At 44.1% G+C, this 18336-nt stretch overlaps 1 protein-coding gene across 2 annotated transcripts; it reads left to right on the forward strand.

The window, feature by feature from the left end:
* The first annotated feature begins 680 nt into the window (after window positions 1-680).
* Window positions 681-9434, forward strand: LOC105417042 (uncharacterized). Of its 2 annotated transcripts, none has more exons than XM_029844353.1 (8): window positions 681-718; window positions 1364-1392; window positions 2039-2106; window positions 2681-2980; window positions 3808-4080; window positions 6347-6475; window positions 6549-6588; window positions 6750-9434. In XM_029844353.1, the coding sequence occupies exons 1-8, from the start codon at window positions 710-712 to the stop codon at window positions 6790-6792; spliced, it is 891 nt and encodes a 296-aa protein (XP_029700213.1). In that variant the 5' UTR covers window positions 681-709; the 3' UTR covers window positions 6793-9434. The 2 variants fall into 2 exon arrangements, with proteins under 2 accessions (XP_029700213.1, XP_011606585.1); XM_011608283.2 differs by having other exon boundaries at window positions 6753-9433.
* Window positions 9435-18336: the final 8902 nt, after the last annotated feature.

The following is an 18336-nucleotide window of genomic DNA, read 5'->3' on the forward strand; positions in this document are numbered from 1 at the left end:
GGCAGAGAAACTACACAAGAAATAATGGTCTTTAATGGTCTTTAGCAGAGGAGAGGAGAGGAGAGGAGAGGAGAGGAGAGGAGAGGAGAGGAGAGGAGAGGGCTGTATTCTGGCCTGGAGGGGCAGAATCTGGCCTAGGCTATTTTACACTCTTGGCTGAGGACAATTTGTCCCCCAGGTATATGCTGGCAAAACTATACCTTGGTTTATTCTTGGCAGGGGCCCTTTTGGCCTGGTACACTGGGCTCAGATCTGAAATCTAACAAGCAGGGACACATCTGGACTAGAGATGAACTATACAAAAGTGTATATCCAAACAACAATACTAACAATAATCATTTGTTAGGATTAGGAATATTAAATAATTCTTATGGATTTTAGGAAAACGTTACAACCACTCCGACACAGAAAAATCACGACTCTTGAGTTTTGATTTAAGCACTTAATTCATATCAGTATCAACAGAACAACGTGGTTGTTTCTGTCAGGGTGAACGACTGTAGTCACATGAAACTGGGTAGGTCAATCAGGAAGTGGTTATGGCTCTATGACGTCACCATGCACACACATGCATCACACACACACACAAAGAGAGCGAGAAAGAAAGAGAAAGAGGGACAGGATGGTAGGGAGAAGATTTAGCTCCTCCTTCCACATCATTAATCATGAGCAAAGAGGAAGTAGTTTTTCATTCTGACAACAAACCCACATGATGACGGTAAGTTTCTGTCTCTCTGCTTCAGAAAAGTAGATATCTGTCAGTAATGCACCATAACAATTTACCTTTTAGCTACAAAGAGCGTCTGCCTGCCTGCCTGCCTGTCTGTCTGTCTGTCTGTCTGACTGCCTGTCTGCCTGTCTGACTGCCTGCCTGCCTGCCTGCCTGCCTGTCTGTCATCAGAAGTTGGAGTTACAATCTGTGCCATGAATATGTGTACCATTCAGTTCTTTTGGTAATCCCCTTTTATGTGGTGCCAGATCAAAGCAGTCAGTGATAGTATCAGAGGTTCCCTATTTTTTATTCATATATACTTTTTTAAAAGTATTTGATGAATTTGATTTGAGATTCTAAACTGTGATTTCAGCTTTTACATCACCCTGCTGCTGTCCATCTAGTTGCTACCAAGGGATTTCCCGGAACTACTTTATAAATCATCATGGAAAAAATGCAAAAGTCCAAAAGCTGTTTTGTTCTTGGTTTCTAAAGTTTGCAAGGTTTCCAATTTTGATGGAAAATTCCCAGAGCAGCTAAGGAACACATCTCTAGTGTGGAATTCCCTGCTAGATTAGACAGTAATTCTTTTTCTTTAACCAGCAAAATTTACAGAAATTGTGAACTATTTATGTTTCCTCTGTTTAACAGGAGTCATACTTCAAAATGCAAAGATTTCTGTAAGTACATTCCCTCTGATCCAGTGATCCACTTTAATTTTTCAACACTAGTTTCTTTCTTGACTCTTTCATTTCATTTCATCACCATAATTCCACACCACGCTGAGCTCATCCACCCCTCTACTCCACCGTCCTTCCTCCAACACTCCACCGTCACTCCACCAACATTCCACCTCCACTCCACCAACACTCCATTGCCACTCCATCAACACTCCACTGTCACTCCACCATCACTCCAGTCACCCTACCAACACTCCACCGTCACCCCACCAACACTCCACTGTCACTCCACCGTCACACCGCCAACACTCCACTGTCAATCCACTGTCACCCCACCATCACACCACCTTCACATCACCAACACTCCACTGTCACTCCACCGTCACCCCACCAACACTCCACCAACACTCCACCAATATAAAAAACAAAGGAGACTGACTGGACCAGTAATATGATGATTTAATACAAGTGTCAGTGTTCAGTGTGAGTCAGTGTTCTCATGTGTGTGTGTTTCATTTTGACTGTGGGTAAAACCTTCACTGGCAACGTTCCTGTACAGACACCAACATATACTTCAGAAGTGTGACTTTTATCAGGTCATGATGTAATCATGGTGAGCTTATGGGTTTGTCCTCTGTCTCCTAAGCAAACAGAAGCTTTGCTCCTGGAGGCTGTTTCTGCTTTGGACTTTATTGTACATCTTCTTTATGTCAGGTGAGATTTCTCTCATATCAACAGAACACCATTTATCAAGTTGTGGAGAGTTTTTAAGATCTTTTTAGCAACTTTTAGCAACTAAATGCAGCCCCAGTCAAATCTCTGTTCATCAATCATTCATTTATTTTTAAGTTGCAATGAGCATTAAAATGCAAATCAAAAAATAATCAAACAAACTTCACATTAATAAGAGTTCTGTCAAATATATAATGAGTTAAAGATGGTGCAGCATCAAAACAGGCAAGTTGATTAAAAAATAAAGGACATAAAATTTTGTAAACCTTGACAAATCCATAGAGGAGCTGTAGTCAAATATTTGTGGGAGTAAAAAAGGGAACTGAAATTTGTCTATGATGTCATGGGGTTGAACTTTCCCACCTACATTAAACCCAAATTAGACATGTTTCGTTAATTTGTCATGATGATGAATTGAGTCAACTTTCTTATTTAAGCTCCTGTGCAAATAAGCAAATCAGACCTTTGGCTCTCACAAACATACCGTATGTGCCCATGCTTACACACACACACACACACAGACACACACTCATCGTATAACTTTGATCTTTTCCAGACGCTGCTGCTCAGGTTCATCTTAAAGGGGAAGTTGGCGGAAATCTGACCTTTCACTGCCCTGATGTCAAATCAAAATCAATCGACTTTTTCTACTTTCAAAAGAATAATAGCTTTATCAATGGCTATCATTTATCAAAAGATATACCAAATGAGGCCTGGAGCAACACGAGGATGGATGATAAAGACAGGACCACAGTGCACATGTTCAACTTGAAGGCCTCACACGAAGGGGACTACGAGTGCTACATCAAATACAGCGATGGCCTCGTTCAGACTGTTATGAAACTCAGTGTGACAGGTAAAAATTATATACTCTATTTCATTCATGAAGGTTGTTGTCAAGTTTTCTTGTTAAGTGGAACTAAAAATTAATTTGAAATGGGCTGCAGTTTGTATTTATTTCATTTTCACAGTAAAATATTGGAATTAAAATCCTTTGTACCATCAAACCATTTGTTATTAATGGTTTGTTAACAGGAAAGTTCATGTTACTGTAAGAAGAACTTAGTTGATCAAAGTTGTCTTGGAAACGCTGAGACCTTTTCATTCTTTCAATCTAATGTTGTGATCGATACTCAGATGATTTAAATCCAAAATGAGTGGTAATATTATATTTATTTCATACATGAAGTGGAGATGCAATATCCCACATCAGAATATAAAGTTTGAAGGAAAGGTAGTGGAGCATTTCAGGTGTCATTGTGGCCTCTCTGGGCTGTTGTTGTCATGCTGCTCTTTTCTAACGTGCCTCATTATCTCACTCTGCACTGTGGCGACAATGTCTGACAAGTTAAATGTGTCTCCCTCCCCAGTAGATCCAGTTTAAACACCAAGCCAACCTGGAGTCTGCCTCTTTAATGGTCTTTAAATGGCTTCTCCATGACCTTCTGACCTTTAGGGCACTACTGTCATCATAAAATCAGATATTCTTCACCTCATCTGTAGTTGTTCAGAGCTGTCTAAACTCCAGACACACTTTAATACTTATTTCTCTCATCTTACTATAAACAGTGCTCATTTATTGAAGTAATGAAAACTTTGCAAAGGCAATTTTTAACTTTGCTGGTTTTAGTTTTGGAACCTTGAACTGCTGAATTACAGCAGTCTGTTTGTCCCCCGTCTTAGCCAACTACAGCAAACCTCAAACCACACAAGAGTGTCATGATGGGCTGAGCTGTGTGGTACACTGTGTGTCACACGGAGGGTATCCAAGGATCAGAATAACCTGGGATGTACTGGACAGTCACGCGTGGAAGCTTGAGAACAACAGTGAGGTCCAGGATCCAGACACCCTGATGGTCAACAGCTCCAGCAGTGCCTCCTTCAACTGTTCCAGTGGGAAACTGAGATCCATCCGGTGCTGTGTGGGTGACAGCACATCAGACCATATTACAGTCTGTAAGTTCTGAAGGAACAAACACTTCCTGCTTTCTGTCTTGGTCCATCTTCTAAAGTCGACTTTTTCCACAGAGGTCACAGTTATGAATAAATAGACTAGATTAGGAGGGTGGCACGGTGGTGTGGTGGTTAGCACTGTTGCCTCACAGCAAGAAGGCCCCGGGTTCGATCCCCGGTTGGGACTGAGGCTGGGGACTTTCTGTGTGGAGTTTGCATGTTCTCCCTGCGCCTGCGTGGGTTCTCTCCGGGTACTCCGGCTTCCTCCCACAGTCCAAAGACATGCATGATTGGGGATTAGGCTAATTGGAAACTCTAAATTGCCCGTAGGTGTGAGTGTGAGAGAGAATAGTTGTTTGTCTATATGTGTTAGCCCTGCGATTGACTGGCGTCCAGTCCAGGGTGTACCCTGCCTCTGCCCATTGTGCTGGGATAGGCTCCAGTCCCCCCGCGACCCTCAGTGGAGGAACAAGCGGTAGAAAGTGAGTGAGTGAGTCTAGATTAGATTAAGTTAGGGTGGTGCAGTGGTTAGCATTGTTAACCTGGTCACACACTCTGCAGCCTGATATGGGTGAGTCGGTGTCAGCCTGCATCTTCAAGTCTATAATGACTTATTTGGTCTTATTTGTGTTGAGCAGCAGAAGGTTGGTTGAGCTCAGCTTGAATGAGCAGCAGCATGTTGGTGGACAACTGCTCCACCTTTTTCTTGAGGTGAATCACTGTGGTGTCAATCACAGAGTTGATGGTGGTGTTAGAATGTTGAATGAATGCTCAGCTCTGCAGTCATGAGTAGAGGAACGGACTCATCACACAACTCTGTACTTCCACCAGGGTTTAGATGAGGGTGGAGGAACATTGTATGTCGGACCCAATGTGTTGGGGCTTGTTAGTCAGAAAGGCCAGTAACCAGTTGCAGATCTGTCACTTTGGTAATTAGGTTAGATGGCGGATGGTATAAAAAGCTATGCTAAAATCTATTAACTCCATTTTGGCATAAATATTGACACTGAGAGGAGAGTCTGGTGCCACAGAGAGAGCATCTACTGCTGACATTCATGCAGTAGGCATATTGGTTGGGGTGCAGTTTTGGAAGAAGACAGGCTATGAGGCGCACCACTACCAGCTGCTGTAACCCTTTTGAAAAGTGAGTGTCTTTGGGACATGATGGCGTCGGTCACAGACATGTTGATTATAGTTCTGTCAGGATCCGTGCCAGCTACCTGGCCTGTGCTCCGGGGAGGCCCTCACAGCTCCAGGTTTTCCATCACAAAACCAGCATAGAACTAATGGGTCTTGTTAAGCAAGAAAAAATCAGAGAGTTGCTGCTTTGTGGGCTGAGTTTCTTGTTGCACTTCCATTGTAGCACTAGGCCTTCTTGATGGCCCGTTCCACGTTGGTTCTAGTTCTACTCTAGGTTTGTTCATTTCCTGATCTGTGGTGATGTTGTGGACCTTCAGCAGCAGATGGGTTATGGTTCTGATGTTATTGATGCTGGTGCTGTCTATCATGGTGGAGACATATTCCAGTTCATAGGAAGCGTAGGTCTCGATGTCTGCATGGGACAGGACCGATGGATTTCATAATGAAATAAGAATAGGATAAAAGACTTTATTGATCCCACATCGGGGAAATTGCACGTTACAGCGTTAGCCCGTGGTGTACAATACAGAAAAGTACTAAAAGAAAAAAAAGAAAAAGACTCTTATATTATGTACATTGCTATGTACATTGTACAGTATATACAGAAATTAAAATTACGTACAGAAGGAGTGTCGGACAGTGTGAAGAAAAATTAAGGTGCAAATAAGATGTGCAAATAAGACATTCCAGAGGTAGGATGATTAGTTAGTGCAAATATGCCAACCCTGGGTTATTGGTGCTACAATTAAATGTTGTGCATGTTGAACAATCTGACGGCAGTTGGGATGAATGACCTGCGGTAACGCTCCCTTTTACACCATGGGTGTAACAGTCTGCTGCTGAAGGAACTGCTTAAGGCCCCCACAGTCTCGTGTAGGGGGTGAGAGGGGGTGTCCATAATTGATGTCAGCTTGGCTAACATCCTCCTCTCACTCACCTCCTCAATGGAGTCCAGAGAGCAGTCCAGGACTGAGCCAGACCATCTGACCAGCTAATAAATACACAAATCTCTATATTGATGATATCACAAACATACATTTACAAACCTGAAGCCCTTTTTCCTTTCTTTGTTTGAATCTATCATACTTTGAATAATTCACCTCTATAATGCTTTTCTACTTCTCTGCAGGTAAACCGGAGGATCAAACTGGTAAACAGCTTTATATGAATATGCTAATAACAGCTACTTGCATAGTGTTGCTGAGCACCTTTGCGGCGCTGATATATAGCATTTATAAGCACATAAACAGAGAACAAGGTAAGGCTTAGTCACAAACAGTTATTCAGTGGATAAATAAGGCAATCAGGGATGAACTTGGGATGTTTTCCAGGAAAAGGAAGGAAGCAGGAAGCAAAAGAGGAGTGGGCAGGGTAAGACTTACCACCTTAACCCAATCCCACATTCTACTTCAAATACCACAGCATCTGTTAATTTCTTCATTTTGTCCCCTTGCTGATGATAATGTACATCAGGTTAATGTTTCCTGAATTTGGTCACAACTCTTTGTCCACACATTCTGTTTCTTTCCAAGCAGAGAACTCCTTTGTCTCACTGTCAAACCAGAAGACACCTGAGTACCAGAACCCAGAGAAGCCGTGCAGAGGCAGCGCGCAAGATATAGGGATGAAATGAGCCCCAAAATGAGCCGACAAGTGGGGAACCAGTAGTACCATGTCGCCACTAATTCCTGATGCTTTGGACATTTGTTTTGAGGAAGTGTACACTTAGAAACTTTATTATTTAATACGGGTGCGTAACACCGGTGTATAACATCGGTCTATAATATTGCAGTATAACACAGGTGTATTTCACCGGCCGGGGAGAGGGAAGTCTGGGCCTCTCTGCTTAAGCTGCTGCCCCCGTGGCTGCTGCCCCCGCGACCCGATAAGCGGCGGAAGATGGATGAATGCATGGATAACACAGGTGTATAACAGGGTGTATAGCACCGATGTATAACATCAGTGTATAACACAGGTGTATAACATTCTACTGGCTTTACCTGTGAATGCGGGACCAAACAGTGGAAATTAAATAATGTGTGTCTGTATGTGTGTGTGTGTGTGTGTGTGTGTGTGTGTGTGTGTGATGGTTTTTTTTTAATGGTAAAATATAAATCTTTAATGTTGAATTGCTAACATGAGTATCATTCAAAATTACTTCATTGCTTATTGATAAAGTATTTGCACTACCTTAACCTGTGAGAGGCGAAGAAGTATTTTTTTTTGCACATTGTAGTGTAATAACTTTTTTATTGTTGACAGTTGTATACATGCATGTTGTGTTTTCCATCTAGAGCAACAAAAGAGCTCTTTGTCATATGGAATTTTTTTTTCTTGTCTGTTTTCCAGTTTCTATGTTTTTTCCCATGCTAAGCTAAAATGGGGGAACTGCCGTATTTAAATTCAGGCCCTTGTTCTTATTTTCTTTTGCTACATATCCTTCTGTATGTAGCTTTTTTGCTTGTCATTCCACACACGTGCACAAATGCAGTTTGCCCATTTATTGGCTGCAACTAATGAGTTTATTCAGTTGTAATGTAGACTTCCTGCCTCTAGAGGGGTGTGCTGCACCAGAGAGCCACTGTTCTGAGGGTTGTCCACGTCACCATATTATTGGATACAAGCATAATCGTAGTTACATCCTGGCCTGTAAATATGTACAATGTCTGAGTTACATGTCTGCATGACAAAACTATGTTTATGGGTTCAGTCTTTAAAGGTAGTGTGTGAGACATGTGAGCACAGGAACAATCGGTGTCTTGTCTGTAAAAAGAAAACTGACAAAGGGAGGTAATTTATTACTCTATAACTATTATAATTATTGGTGTTTTTGCTGATGTTGCTACTGTTGGAATGCTACATGTTACATTTTATACACCTTTTAGACTCTTGCTTGTATGCCACTATGACATCTGTCATAATTGGACGCACATTTCTAGGAATGGCTGGAAATGTACTGTTGATACTTTGTGATAAAGGTTTTGAAGAAGTTGTGGTCTTTGTTTGTGTGTAATGTTAGCCTCACACTGTAAAGTCTAATTTCAAGTTTTGCTGGTTCACATTAGAAACTAGTTGGACTTGTGTATCTGTGTACCGACGTGTGTGTATCTTTTGCAGCTTTTTTCCTATTGCTTTGCATCACTTTCATGAGTTGTGATCAAATGGTGTCTATCTGCTCTCTGTTTGCTTTAGGAGGAAGAGCAGCGCTGGGTCGGTTGCACTTCAGGAATGTTGCCCCAAAGCCGCTGCCCTCCTTCTTCCTCCCCACAACCTTCATTCATTTATGCAATCATTCTACTCCGTCATTGCTTCCCTTTATCCTCCATGTTCTTCTTTCACACCCATTCTTGTCTTTGTTCTAATTATGACTCCCTGTGTGCCATTACCTTCTATGGCCTCTTTTAACACCCCTCTGTCCTGTGAAGCGCTACTTTGTCCCTTCATCCCTTAGATTTATTTCAGTCCCCATTTCAAATTGAGAACTGATCACATCGTCACTGCCACCTCCCCCGTCTCCCAATCACTCCCCCCTTTCTTATGCTGTTCTACCCAAACCAAGCAGAGAAATCTAGTCTTCTATGATGGATGTGGAAAAACAACACATTCAAGCTTTATTTCAAAAGGAAACCTTTATGAATTAAAAAGGAAAGGAAAAAAAGCCCCTAAAGTTTAGCATAAACATTAAAAATTCAACTAATCACAACCAAAAGAAGGGAAGAATGCTTTTCATTTTTTTGGTAAAAGCTTTTTATTAGAGTAGCCATTCTTATTGTAGTCTTAAGCGATGGATAATGTATGATTTTAAAAATGCAACGTCTTCTATAGGATAGACACTCTAATTATAAATAAAAAATACATTTAATACTACAACATACTTTATGAATACATTTGACAACATGTTCCTATTCACAACACAGAATTAGTTAAAGTTAATAATATCAATATGTTTATTTTCCTTTGTGCAGAATTTGAATGAATTTACTCTTTCAGTTGACAGGACACATATCATCATCAATCATCTACACGCATTGTTCTGGTTTCCAGTGAGCAGCAGAGAGTTTAATCTGCTGGAGAAGCTGGATCCAGTCTGGGTGCCGTTCACAGACAGAAGAATATGACCTGGCACACACTACTGCATCATAGCGGCTAAGATCAGCAGGCACATGGATCAATACATGAGCAGAGCACAGAAAGGCATAGGGAACAACACCAGAGGTGCCAAGCACCAGCTACTGGTCGACAGGGCAATCGCCCAGGACTGTAGGATGCGGAACCTGTGCACTGCCTGGATTGATTACAAGAAAGCCTATGACTCAATGCCGCACACATGGATACTAGAGTGCCTAAAGCTGTATAACATCAACAGGACACTAAGAGAGTTCATCCAGAACTCCATGAAGCTGTGGAACACGACTCTGGAGGCCAACTCAAAGCCAATCGCGCAGGTGAGCATCAGATGTGGCATATATCAAGGAGATGCTCTGTCCCCCCTGCTGTTCTGCATAGGCCTAAACCCCCTCAGCCAGATCATCACCAAGAGTGGCTATGGGTACCAGTTCCGAAGTGGAACAACCGTCAGCCACCTCCTCTACATGGACGACATCAAGCTGTATGCCAAGAACGAGCGTGACATCGACTCCCTGATTCACCTCACTAGGATCTACAGCAAAGACATCGGGATGTCATTCGGGCTAGACAAATGTGGGCGGATGATATCTAGAAGGGGAAAGGTGATCGCAACTGACGGGGTTGAACTACCTGAAGGGAACATCACAGATGTGCAGGACAGTTACAAATACCTGGGGATCCCACAGGCAAATGGTAACCACGAGGAGGCAGCTAGCAGGTCAGCCACAGCCAAATACCTGCAGAGGTTAAGACAGGTCCTGAAAAGTCAGCTGAATGGTAAGCACAAGATCCAGGCCATAAACACCTACGCCCTGCCATTAATCAGATATCCTGCTGGCATAATACCCTGGCCACTGGAAGAGATACAAGACACTGACATCAAGACAAGGAAGCTCCTCACCATGCACGGAGGGTTTCACCCTAAGTCCAGTGTCCTGAGGCTGTACACAAAGTGAAAGGAAGGGGGCCGAGGACTAGTAAGTGTCCGAACTACTGTCCAGGAGGAAACAACAAGCCTCCAAGAATACATCAAGAAGATGGTCCCCACTGACCCACTGCTGAGTGAATGCCTCAGGCAACAAAAGCCCACCAAGGAGGAGGAACCTGAGGGGCTATCATGGAAGGACAAGCCCATGCATGGAATGTACCACCGACAAATTGAGGAAGTGGCTGATATTGAGAAAACATACCAGTGGCTGACAAAGGCCGGACTGAAAGACAGCACAGAGGCACTAATCATGGCTGCACAAGAACAGGCCCTGAGCACCAGAGCAATAGAGGCCAGGGTCTACCATACCAGACAAGACCCCAGGTGCAGACTGTGTGAAGATGCCCCTGAGACAGTCCAGCACATCACAGCAGGGTGCAAGATGCTGGCAGGCAAGGCATACATGGAACGGCATAACCAGGTGGCTGGCATAGTATACAGGAACATCTGCACTGAGTATGGGCTGGAGGTCCCAGGGACCAGGTGGGAGACACCTCCGAAAGTGGTGGAGAACGAGCAGGCCAAGATCCTGTGGGACTTCCAGATCCAGACTGACAAGATGGTGGTGGCCAACCAGCCTGACATAGTGGTGGTGGATAAACACCGGAAGACAGTGGTGGTGATAGATGTAGCAATCCCGAATGATAGCAACATCAGGAAGAAGGAACACGAGAAGCTGGAGAAATACCAAGGGCTGAAGGAGGAGATGGAGAGAATGTGGGGGATGAAGGCAACAGTGGTCCCAGTGGTGATCGGGACACTAGGGGCAGTAACACCCAACCTGAGTAGATGGCTCCAACAGATACCAGGAACCACACCAGAGATCTCTGTCCAGAAGAGCGCAGTCCTAGGAACAGCTAAAATCCTGCGCAGAACCCTCAGACTCCCAGGCCTCTGGTAGAGGACCCGTGTCTGATGGAAGGAGGCACCGCCCAGGAGGGCGAGGAAGAGATTTTTTTTATTTATATTTATATTTATATATATATATATATATATATATATATATATATATATACATACACACACACACACACACACACACACACACACTTACTATATTACATAGTAGCACCACTGACACTAATAACATTGATAATAACACTAAGAATAATTGTGCTAATAACAGCAACAATAATCCTAATATCAATAACAATATTAACCTGAAAAGTCTGTCTCTCAACTTGAACTATTACTGCAGCCAGTTCACATGAGCATTCAAAGCACACATACTTCGTTAAAGTGCTCTCTGGTCTATTAAAGAGGGAACTAGCTCAACTGGACTGACGCTGTACCAGGATTCTATAAGAAGAGACATTTTCAGGGATCTTTTATTATGTTGGTTCACATTATAAGTTTATAAGTTGTTGTTTTACATTAGCAACAATGGGTCTGTGCATGTGCTAGCACCACTTCAAATGATCGCTTCATTTTTATTTTCCCATCTTTAGACCTTGTCTCTCTTGACTAGCTTCACAATTCTTTAACCTATTCAGTTTGTTCTGGGAAACCTGGTAATGAGTTCATCTCCAGACAAATTGCCAATCAGCTGCTGACAAAAAAGAGGAAAAAAGAGTGGTCCTCAATGGAGCCCAACGCTGTTTTCCTAAATGTGCATTCAGAGGGTGGGGAGCAGGGGAACAATGTGGCAAGTGGGGAAAAAAGTGTTTAAATGCTTATTTGGCTGTGTGTCTACAGGGTTAATAGAATCCTGCTTTGAGTGCTATGTGTCTTCGTAACCTCTTCATGTCAGAGTTCAACTCTTTCTGTAAGCAGAGGTTAACAACCTTGCCATCCATTCACATTCCTCATCAGTGAACCGTCACCAAGAACAACAGGTGGTCTGGCCAACTGGTATCATGCAGAACACAAAAGTGGAGAAAAAAACATGAGGAGAAAGAAGGAGAAAGAATGGACAAGAAGGTCTGGATCATACGAAGAACGTAACACATTGAGATGATTAAATACCAACTTTCTTTTATTAATTTCCCTCCATCTTCTGCTTTGTCCCTCAAGCTCATCCAACATATAGGATAAACAACTGCTCACACTCACTTTCATACCATTTGTCTACCCACATGCATCCCGATGCACCTCACTGGGGGATTGTACTTGGGACATTCTGTGAGGCAACAGTGGGAAACGGTTTGTGGAATTATTATCAGAAGCACTGGTGCATGAACTTCAAACTTCAGCACGTTGTTCAGGTTAAACCTGAATCCATCTGCAGCAGAAAGTGTTTTAAGAGAATTCCTTTGTGCAATGGGATGTATCCCAACTCTACATGTCTTCATGCTGCATTGTGATAACTGACTGAATGCCTAAAAAACAGCATGCGCTACCAAAATCACAATTCTTAAATGCAGCTTGATCTTGTTTTAAAACCAGCTAATTCTGAAAAGAAGTACCGGGAATCACTTTTTTAAATCTGCAAAAATCAGATATAATCAGGCTGAATGAGCCAATGACTGGGGAACAACTTTAGCCCAATTAGAATCCTGTAAAGCTGTCACATGGCTGTAAAGCAAATTAGCCCTCTCCTATTCTTGTTGAACATATGCCCTAAATCAATTGGAAGAAAATATAGTTTGAGCAACAAATGTGCAAATTTGACCATGTGCACAAAAAAGTGATTAATTTCTTTGTATTTAAACATTATCGTTTAGTTTCGTTTTGTCGTTTGTCGTTTGAACCCCCAGCCGCTCCCAAACCAGGCGAGAGATGTAATCTCACCAACTAGTCCTGGGCCGGCCACGTGGCCGCCTCCCAGCGGGACATGTCCAGAACACCTCTAAAGGGAGGCGTCCGGAAGGCATCCTAACCAGATGCCCGAGCCGCCCCAACTGACTCCTCTCGATGTGGAGAAGCAGTGGTTCTACTCCGAGATCCTCCCGGATGTCCGAGCTTCTCACCCTGTCTCTAAGGTTGAGCCCGGCCACCCTGCAGAGGAAACTCATTTCGGCCGCTTGCATCCGAGATCTCGCTCTTTCGGTCATCACCCAATGTTGATGGCCATAGGTGAGGATTGGGACGTAGATCGACCAGTAAATTGAGAGCTAAGCCAGAAGGCGAAGCTCCTTCTTCACCATGACAGATCAGTTAAGCGCCTGCATCACTGCTGACGCCGCTCCGATCCGCCTGTCGATCTCCCGCTCCATGCTACCCTCACTCGTGAACAAGATCCCGAGATACTTAAACACCTCCACCTGAGGCAGGACCTCCTTCCCGACCCGTAGAAGGCACTCTACCTTTTTGCGAGCAAGGACCATGGACTCTGACTTGGAGGTGCTGATCCGCGTCCCTGCTCGATGGTGCCAGAAGAACTACGTCATCTGCAAAAAGCAGCGACAAGATCTTCCGCTCACCAAACTCGACACCCTCCACTGTACCTAGAAATTCTGTTCATAAAAGTTATGAACAGAACCGGTGACAAAGGGCAGCCCTGGCGGAGTCCAACCCTCACTGGGAACGAGTCCGACTTACAACCGGCTATCCTGACCAAGCTCCTGCTCCTTTGGTACAGGGACTGGATGGCCCTTATCAAGGGACCATCCAACCCATGCCCTCGGAACACTCCCCACAGGATGCTCCTAGGGACCTGGTCATAATCCTTTTCCAAGTCCACAAAGCACATGTGGACTGGTTGGGTAAACTCCCAACTCCCCTCAAGCACCCCAGCAAGGGTAAAGGGCTGATCCTTGGTTCCACGACCGAGGCGAAACCCGCATTGTTCCTCCTTGATCAGAGGTTCGATGATTGATCTAATCCTCTTTTCCAGCACACTGGCATAGACCTTCCCAGGGAGGCTGAGGAGTGTGATCCCCCTATAGTTGGAACACACCCTCTGGTCCCCACCCTTGAAAATAGGGATCACCACCCTGGTCTGCCAGTCCAAGGGCACTGCCCCCGATGTCCACGCAATGTTGCAGAGGCATGTCAACCAGGACAGCCCTACAACATCCAGAGCCTTAAGATACCCCGGGAGGATCTAATCCGCTCCCGGAGCTCTGGCTCCTTGTGGAATACGTGTTGGTAGAATTGAGGAGCTCCTGGAAGTATTCCATCCACCGCCGGATAATTGCCCCAGGAGACGTCAGCAGCTCCCCACACACGGTGTGGGCGAGTTGCCACCTGCCGCCCCTAAGGCGGCGAAACCCACGGACCGAAAGTCTTCCTCCATAGCCTCACCGAACTCCTTCCATGCCCGAGTTTTTGCCTCTTCGACTGTCGCGGCCGCAACCCGCTTAGCCAACCTGTACCGGTCAGCTGCTTCCGGAGATCCACAGACCAGCCATGACCTGTAGGCCTCTTTCTTCAGCCTGATGGCTCCCCTCACCTCTGGTGTCCACCATCGGGTACGGGGATTACCGCTACGACCAGCACCAGCAGCCTTGCAGCCACAGCTCGCGACAGCCGCCTCGACAATGGCAGAGCGGAACATGGCCCATTTAGACTCAATGTCCCCTACCGCCCGTGGAACGCGATCAAAGCTTTGTCGGAGGTGGGAGTTGAATACCAGCCTGATGGGTTCCTCCACCAAGTGTTCCCAACAGACCCTCACTAAGTGTTTGGGCCTGCCAGGTCCACACGGTGTCTTCCCCCCACCTGATCCAACTCACCACCAGGTAATGATCAGTTGACAGCTCTGCTCCTCTCTTCACCTGAGTGTCCAAAACATGTGGTCGCAGATCAGCTGACATGACTATAAAGTCAATCACTGACCTACGGCCCAGGCCATCATGGTGCCAAGAGCACCAATGAACAACCTTATGTTCGAACATAGTTATTCTGATCGGGCAGACCGTTCCTCCCAATCACGCCTTTCCATGTCACGTTGTCGCTGCCCACGTGAGCGTTGAAGTCTCCCAGCAGCACGATGGAGTCCCCAGTTGGGACACTGTCCAGCGTCCGTCCTAGATCCTCCAAAAAGAGAGTGTACTCTGAACTTTTGTTTGGTGCATAAGCACAAACAGCCGTCAGAACTCATTCCCCGACCCAAAGGTGCAGGGAAGCAACCCTTTCGCTCGACCGCGAGAACCCCAACGTCGAACTAGAGAGTCTGGGGGTCAGGAATGCCTGGGTGCAGAGTATCAAGGGAGTCATCAGGTAATGATTGGAGACTTTCTTCCTGTCACACAGCTAATCCGCCTTCAAACTCGTTTCCTCTTTGACTGCTAATTATTGTGTCAAATGACTTACCAAAAGATGAAAAGAATACAAAAGAGGAAAGAGAAAGCCAACATTAGTCTTCGGTGAGTGCCTGTGTTGTGTCAGAGCAAACAAGAAGGTTTTAAACGATGCCTTGTTTGATTACTAACACCTGACGGAGGAGTGAGAGGTTTGCACCCAGTTATCCAGCCCTGTCCTGTCCATTACAGTTAATGGGAACCTCGTTTGTCCTGTCTGTTTTATCAACATTGGTGGATAAATCATGTCATTGACCCCCCCCCCCCCCCCACACACACACACACACACACATACACACAAAAGGGAGAATGTAGTTAATCATTCATCTGTGCCTGACTCTGCATTAGCTGCTGCTCAAAAGGGGCCTTATCGCAACCACATGTGCCAACCTATCGTACATATCTATATATACACTCAAATACATAAAATAAAAAGTTAGTGGGAAATTTGCTGTGAGATGTCTTTGAAAAGAAGTTCAAAAATGACTCACACCAATTGATGGATCTTATCAGCTACTCAGTCAAATTGATAGATTGAGGTAATCCAAACAAAAGACGCAGTTGTGAGGGTGTGATGATGGTGCAGCTCAGGAAAGAAACAGGCTCCAGCAGTTTGACACCAATGGAATGCAGCCAGTCAAACCATACAACATGTGAAATAGTGCATGCCTGCAGAGCAGTGCTCCCGGTCAAAATTGGGGAGGGGAAAAGAGGCAGGAACACAGGAAAGCATCAGTCATGTGGAATAAAGATAAGTTGATTATCCAAAACAGAACAAAGAAAGAAATAAGAAAAGAAAAATCAAACAAGGAATATTTGAGAATGTGTGAGTGGGTAAAGACAAGAAGCTGGAGACATTCAAAATGGAGTGTATAGAGTAATAAGGGGCAAGAAGGTAAGAAAAGGAGGACAGAATGGAGGAGAGGGGGGAGGGTGTTGTTAAAGTGCTCTTGCTGATTGACAGGGAGCTCTAAAGCTGACCCCAAGTTAGAACAGAGGCTGAAAAGCTCTCTTTTGTACTGCAAGTATGTTTAAGTTGCCCACTCTGTATCTCACTCTCTCACGCACGCACGCGTGCGCACACACACACACACACACACACACACACACACACAAACAGGAACATGTGATTGGCATTAAAGGGAGAGCTCTAGACTGGTTTAGATCGTATTTATCAGATAGATACCAGTTTGCTCATGTCCATGGCATTCCCTCTTCATACAGTAGGGTTAGCCATGGAGTTCCACAAGGTTCTGTACTTGGACCAATCCTTTTCACCTTGTACATGCTTCCCTTAGGAAACATTATTCGGCAGCATGGAATACATTTTCATTGTTATGCTGATGACACTCAGCTATATTTATCCATGAAACCAGAGGAGACAGAGCAGTTAGTGAAGCTTCAGACCTGTCTTAAAGACATAAAGTCTTGGATGTCTTCAAATTTCCTCCTCCTTAACTCAGGAAAAACTGAGGTCATGGTGTTTGGTCCTGAACCTCTCAGGGATAGATTAGATCACATGATCGCTCTAGATGGTATCTCCCTAGCATCTAGTCTCTCTGTGAGGAATCTTGGAGTAACTTTTAATCAAAATCTGTTCTTCAACTCACACATTAAAATAGTCTCTAGAAGTGCCTTTTTTCAACTGAGAAACATTGCAAGGATCAGGAAACTACTGGTCCAGAAACATGATGACCTGACAGGCCTCTGTCACCCCATGGTCTGGCCTGGCCTCTCCACCAAGTAGACTAGTGATGTTATTTCTTGTGTAGTTTTTCTGCCCCCCCCCCCCCCTTCTATATTCATCTACAGGTATCGCCGCCTTCATAAGCTGTATACGGACCTACTGAACTCCAACCCCGCTGACCCACCCAACCCGACTCTACCAGCAGCTTATTTTAATTAATATAATGTATTTCTATGTTCTACCTATTCTCTCCTCTACCTGTCCTCCCCCTTATCCTCTCTCTTTACCCAGCCAGCCATCAGCGGGAGGGTCCCCCTATATGGGCATGGTCCTGCTCAAGGTTTCTTCCTGTCATTTCAACAAGATACCCCTTACATATGCACATATGAAGGGAGAGGGACAATAAAGACAGTAGTTTGTTGGCTGTTGGCAATAATTCTCATTATTCTTAATAATAATGAGAATTATTATAATCTTCATATTTCTCATTTCCAACATTTTAAAAATTGGAAATTGGCTGCAACGTCTGTGTCTGGATGTGTGCATGCAGAGTAAGTTATTCCAATAATTCACATACATACAGGACCATGGGCTAAATCTGAACCAGAAAACCCAAAATTATGAAGGAATGTTGCTTAAAATATAATGATTACAGTTAAAGAATTATGAAAAATGGTTCCGGCAGAAATTAAGAAAGGCAAAATGAACTACAAAGATGAGACAGAGCGGGAATTCAGAAGTAACCCCAGAGTTGGGAAAAGTAAAAGAAAAAAAAGATTTGGACTGGCTGGTTTTACCTCCAAATATGATGACAGTTCACATTCTATTTGAGCTTTGACATACATAGTTTTACTTCAACAATTTGAGAGCTGTGACTGAGTCTTCTCCTAATTGTATTGATATGAAGACTGACTTAGTGGTTAGTTTCCTCAAGCAAAACCACAGTAGAAAGATAATAAATAAAAGATAATAAACTAGACTTGACTTGTATCATAACAGTTGTATAAATAAAAGGGTGGATGCTGTCTTGAGTGTTCATAAACAGTAAATATTTCATTTCTACTATAGCTCTTAAGCAAACTCTTGTAGGTATTTTTGATGGTTTCACAATGAAATTGGCTTGTGTGTCATCA

The sequence above is a fragment of the Takifugu rubripes genome, chromosome 11, assembly GCF_901000725.2.
Source record: "Takifugu rubripes chromosome 11, fTakRub1.2, whole genome shotgun sequence".
Classification (NCBI taxonomy): Eukaryota; Metazoa; Chordata; class Actinopteri; order Tetraodontiformes; family Tetraodontidae; genus Takifugu; species Takifugu rubripes.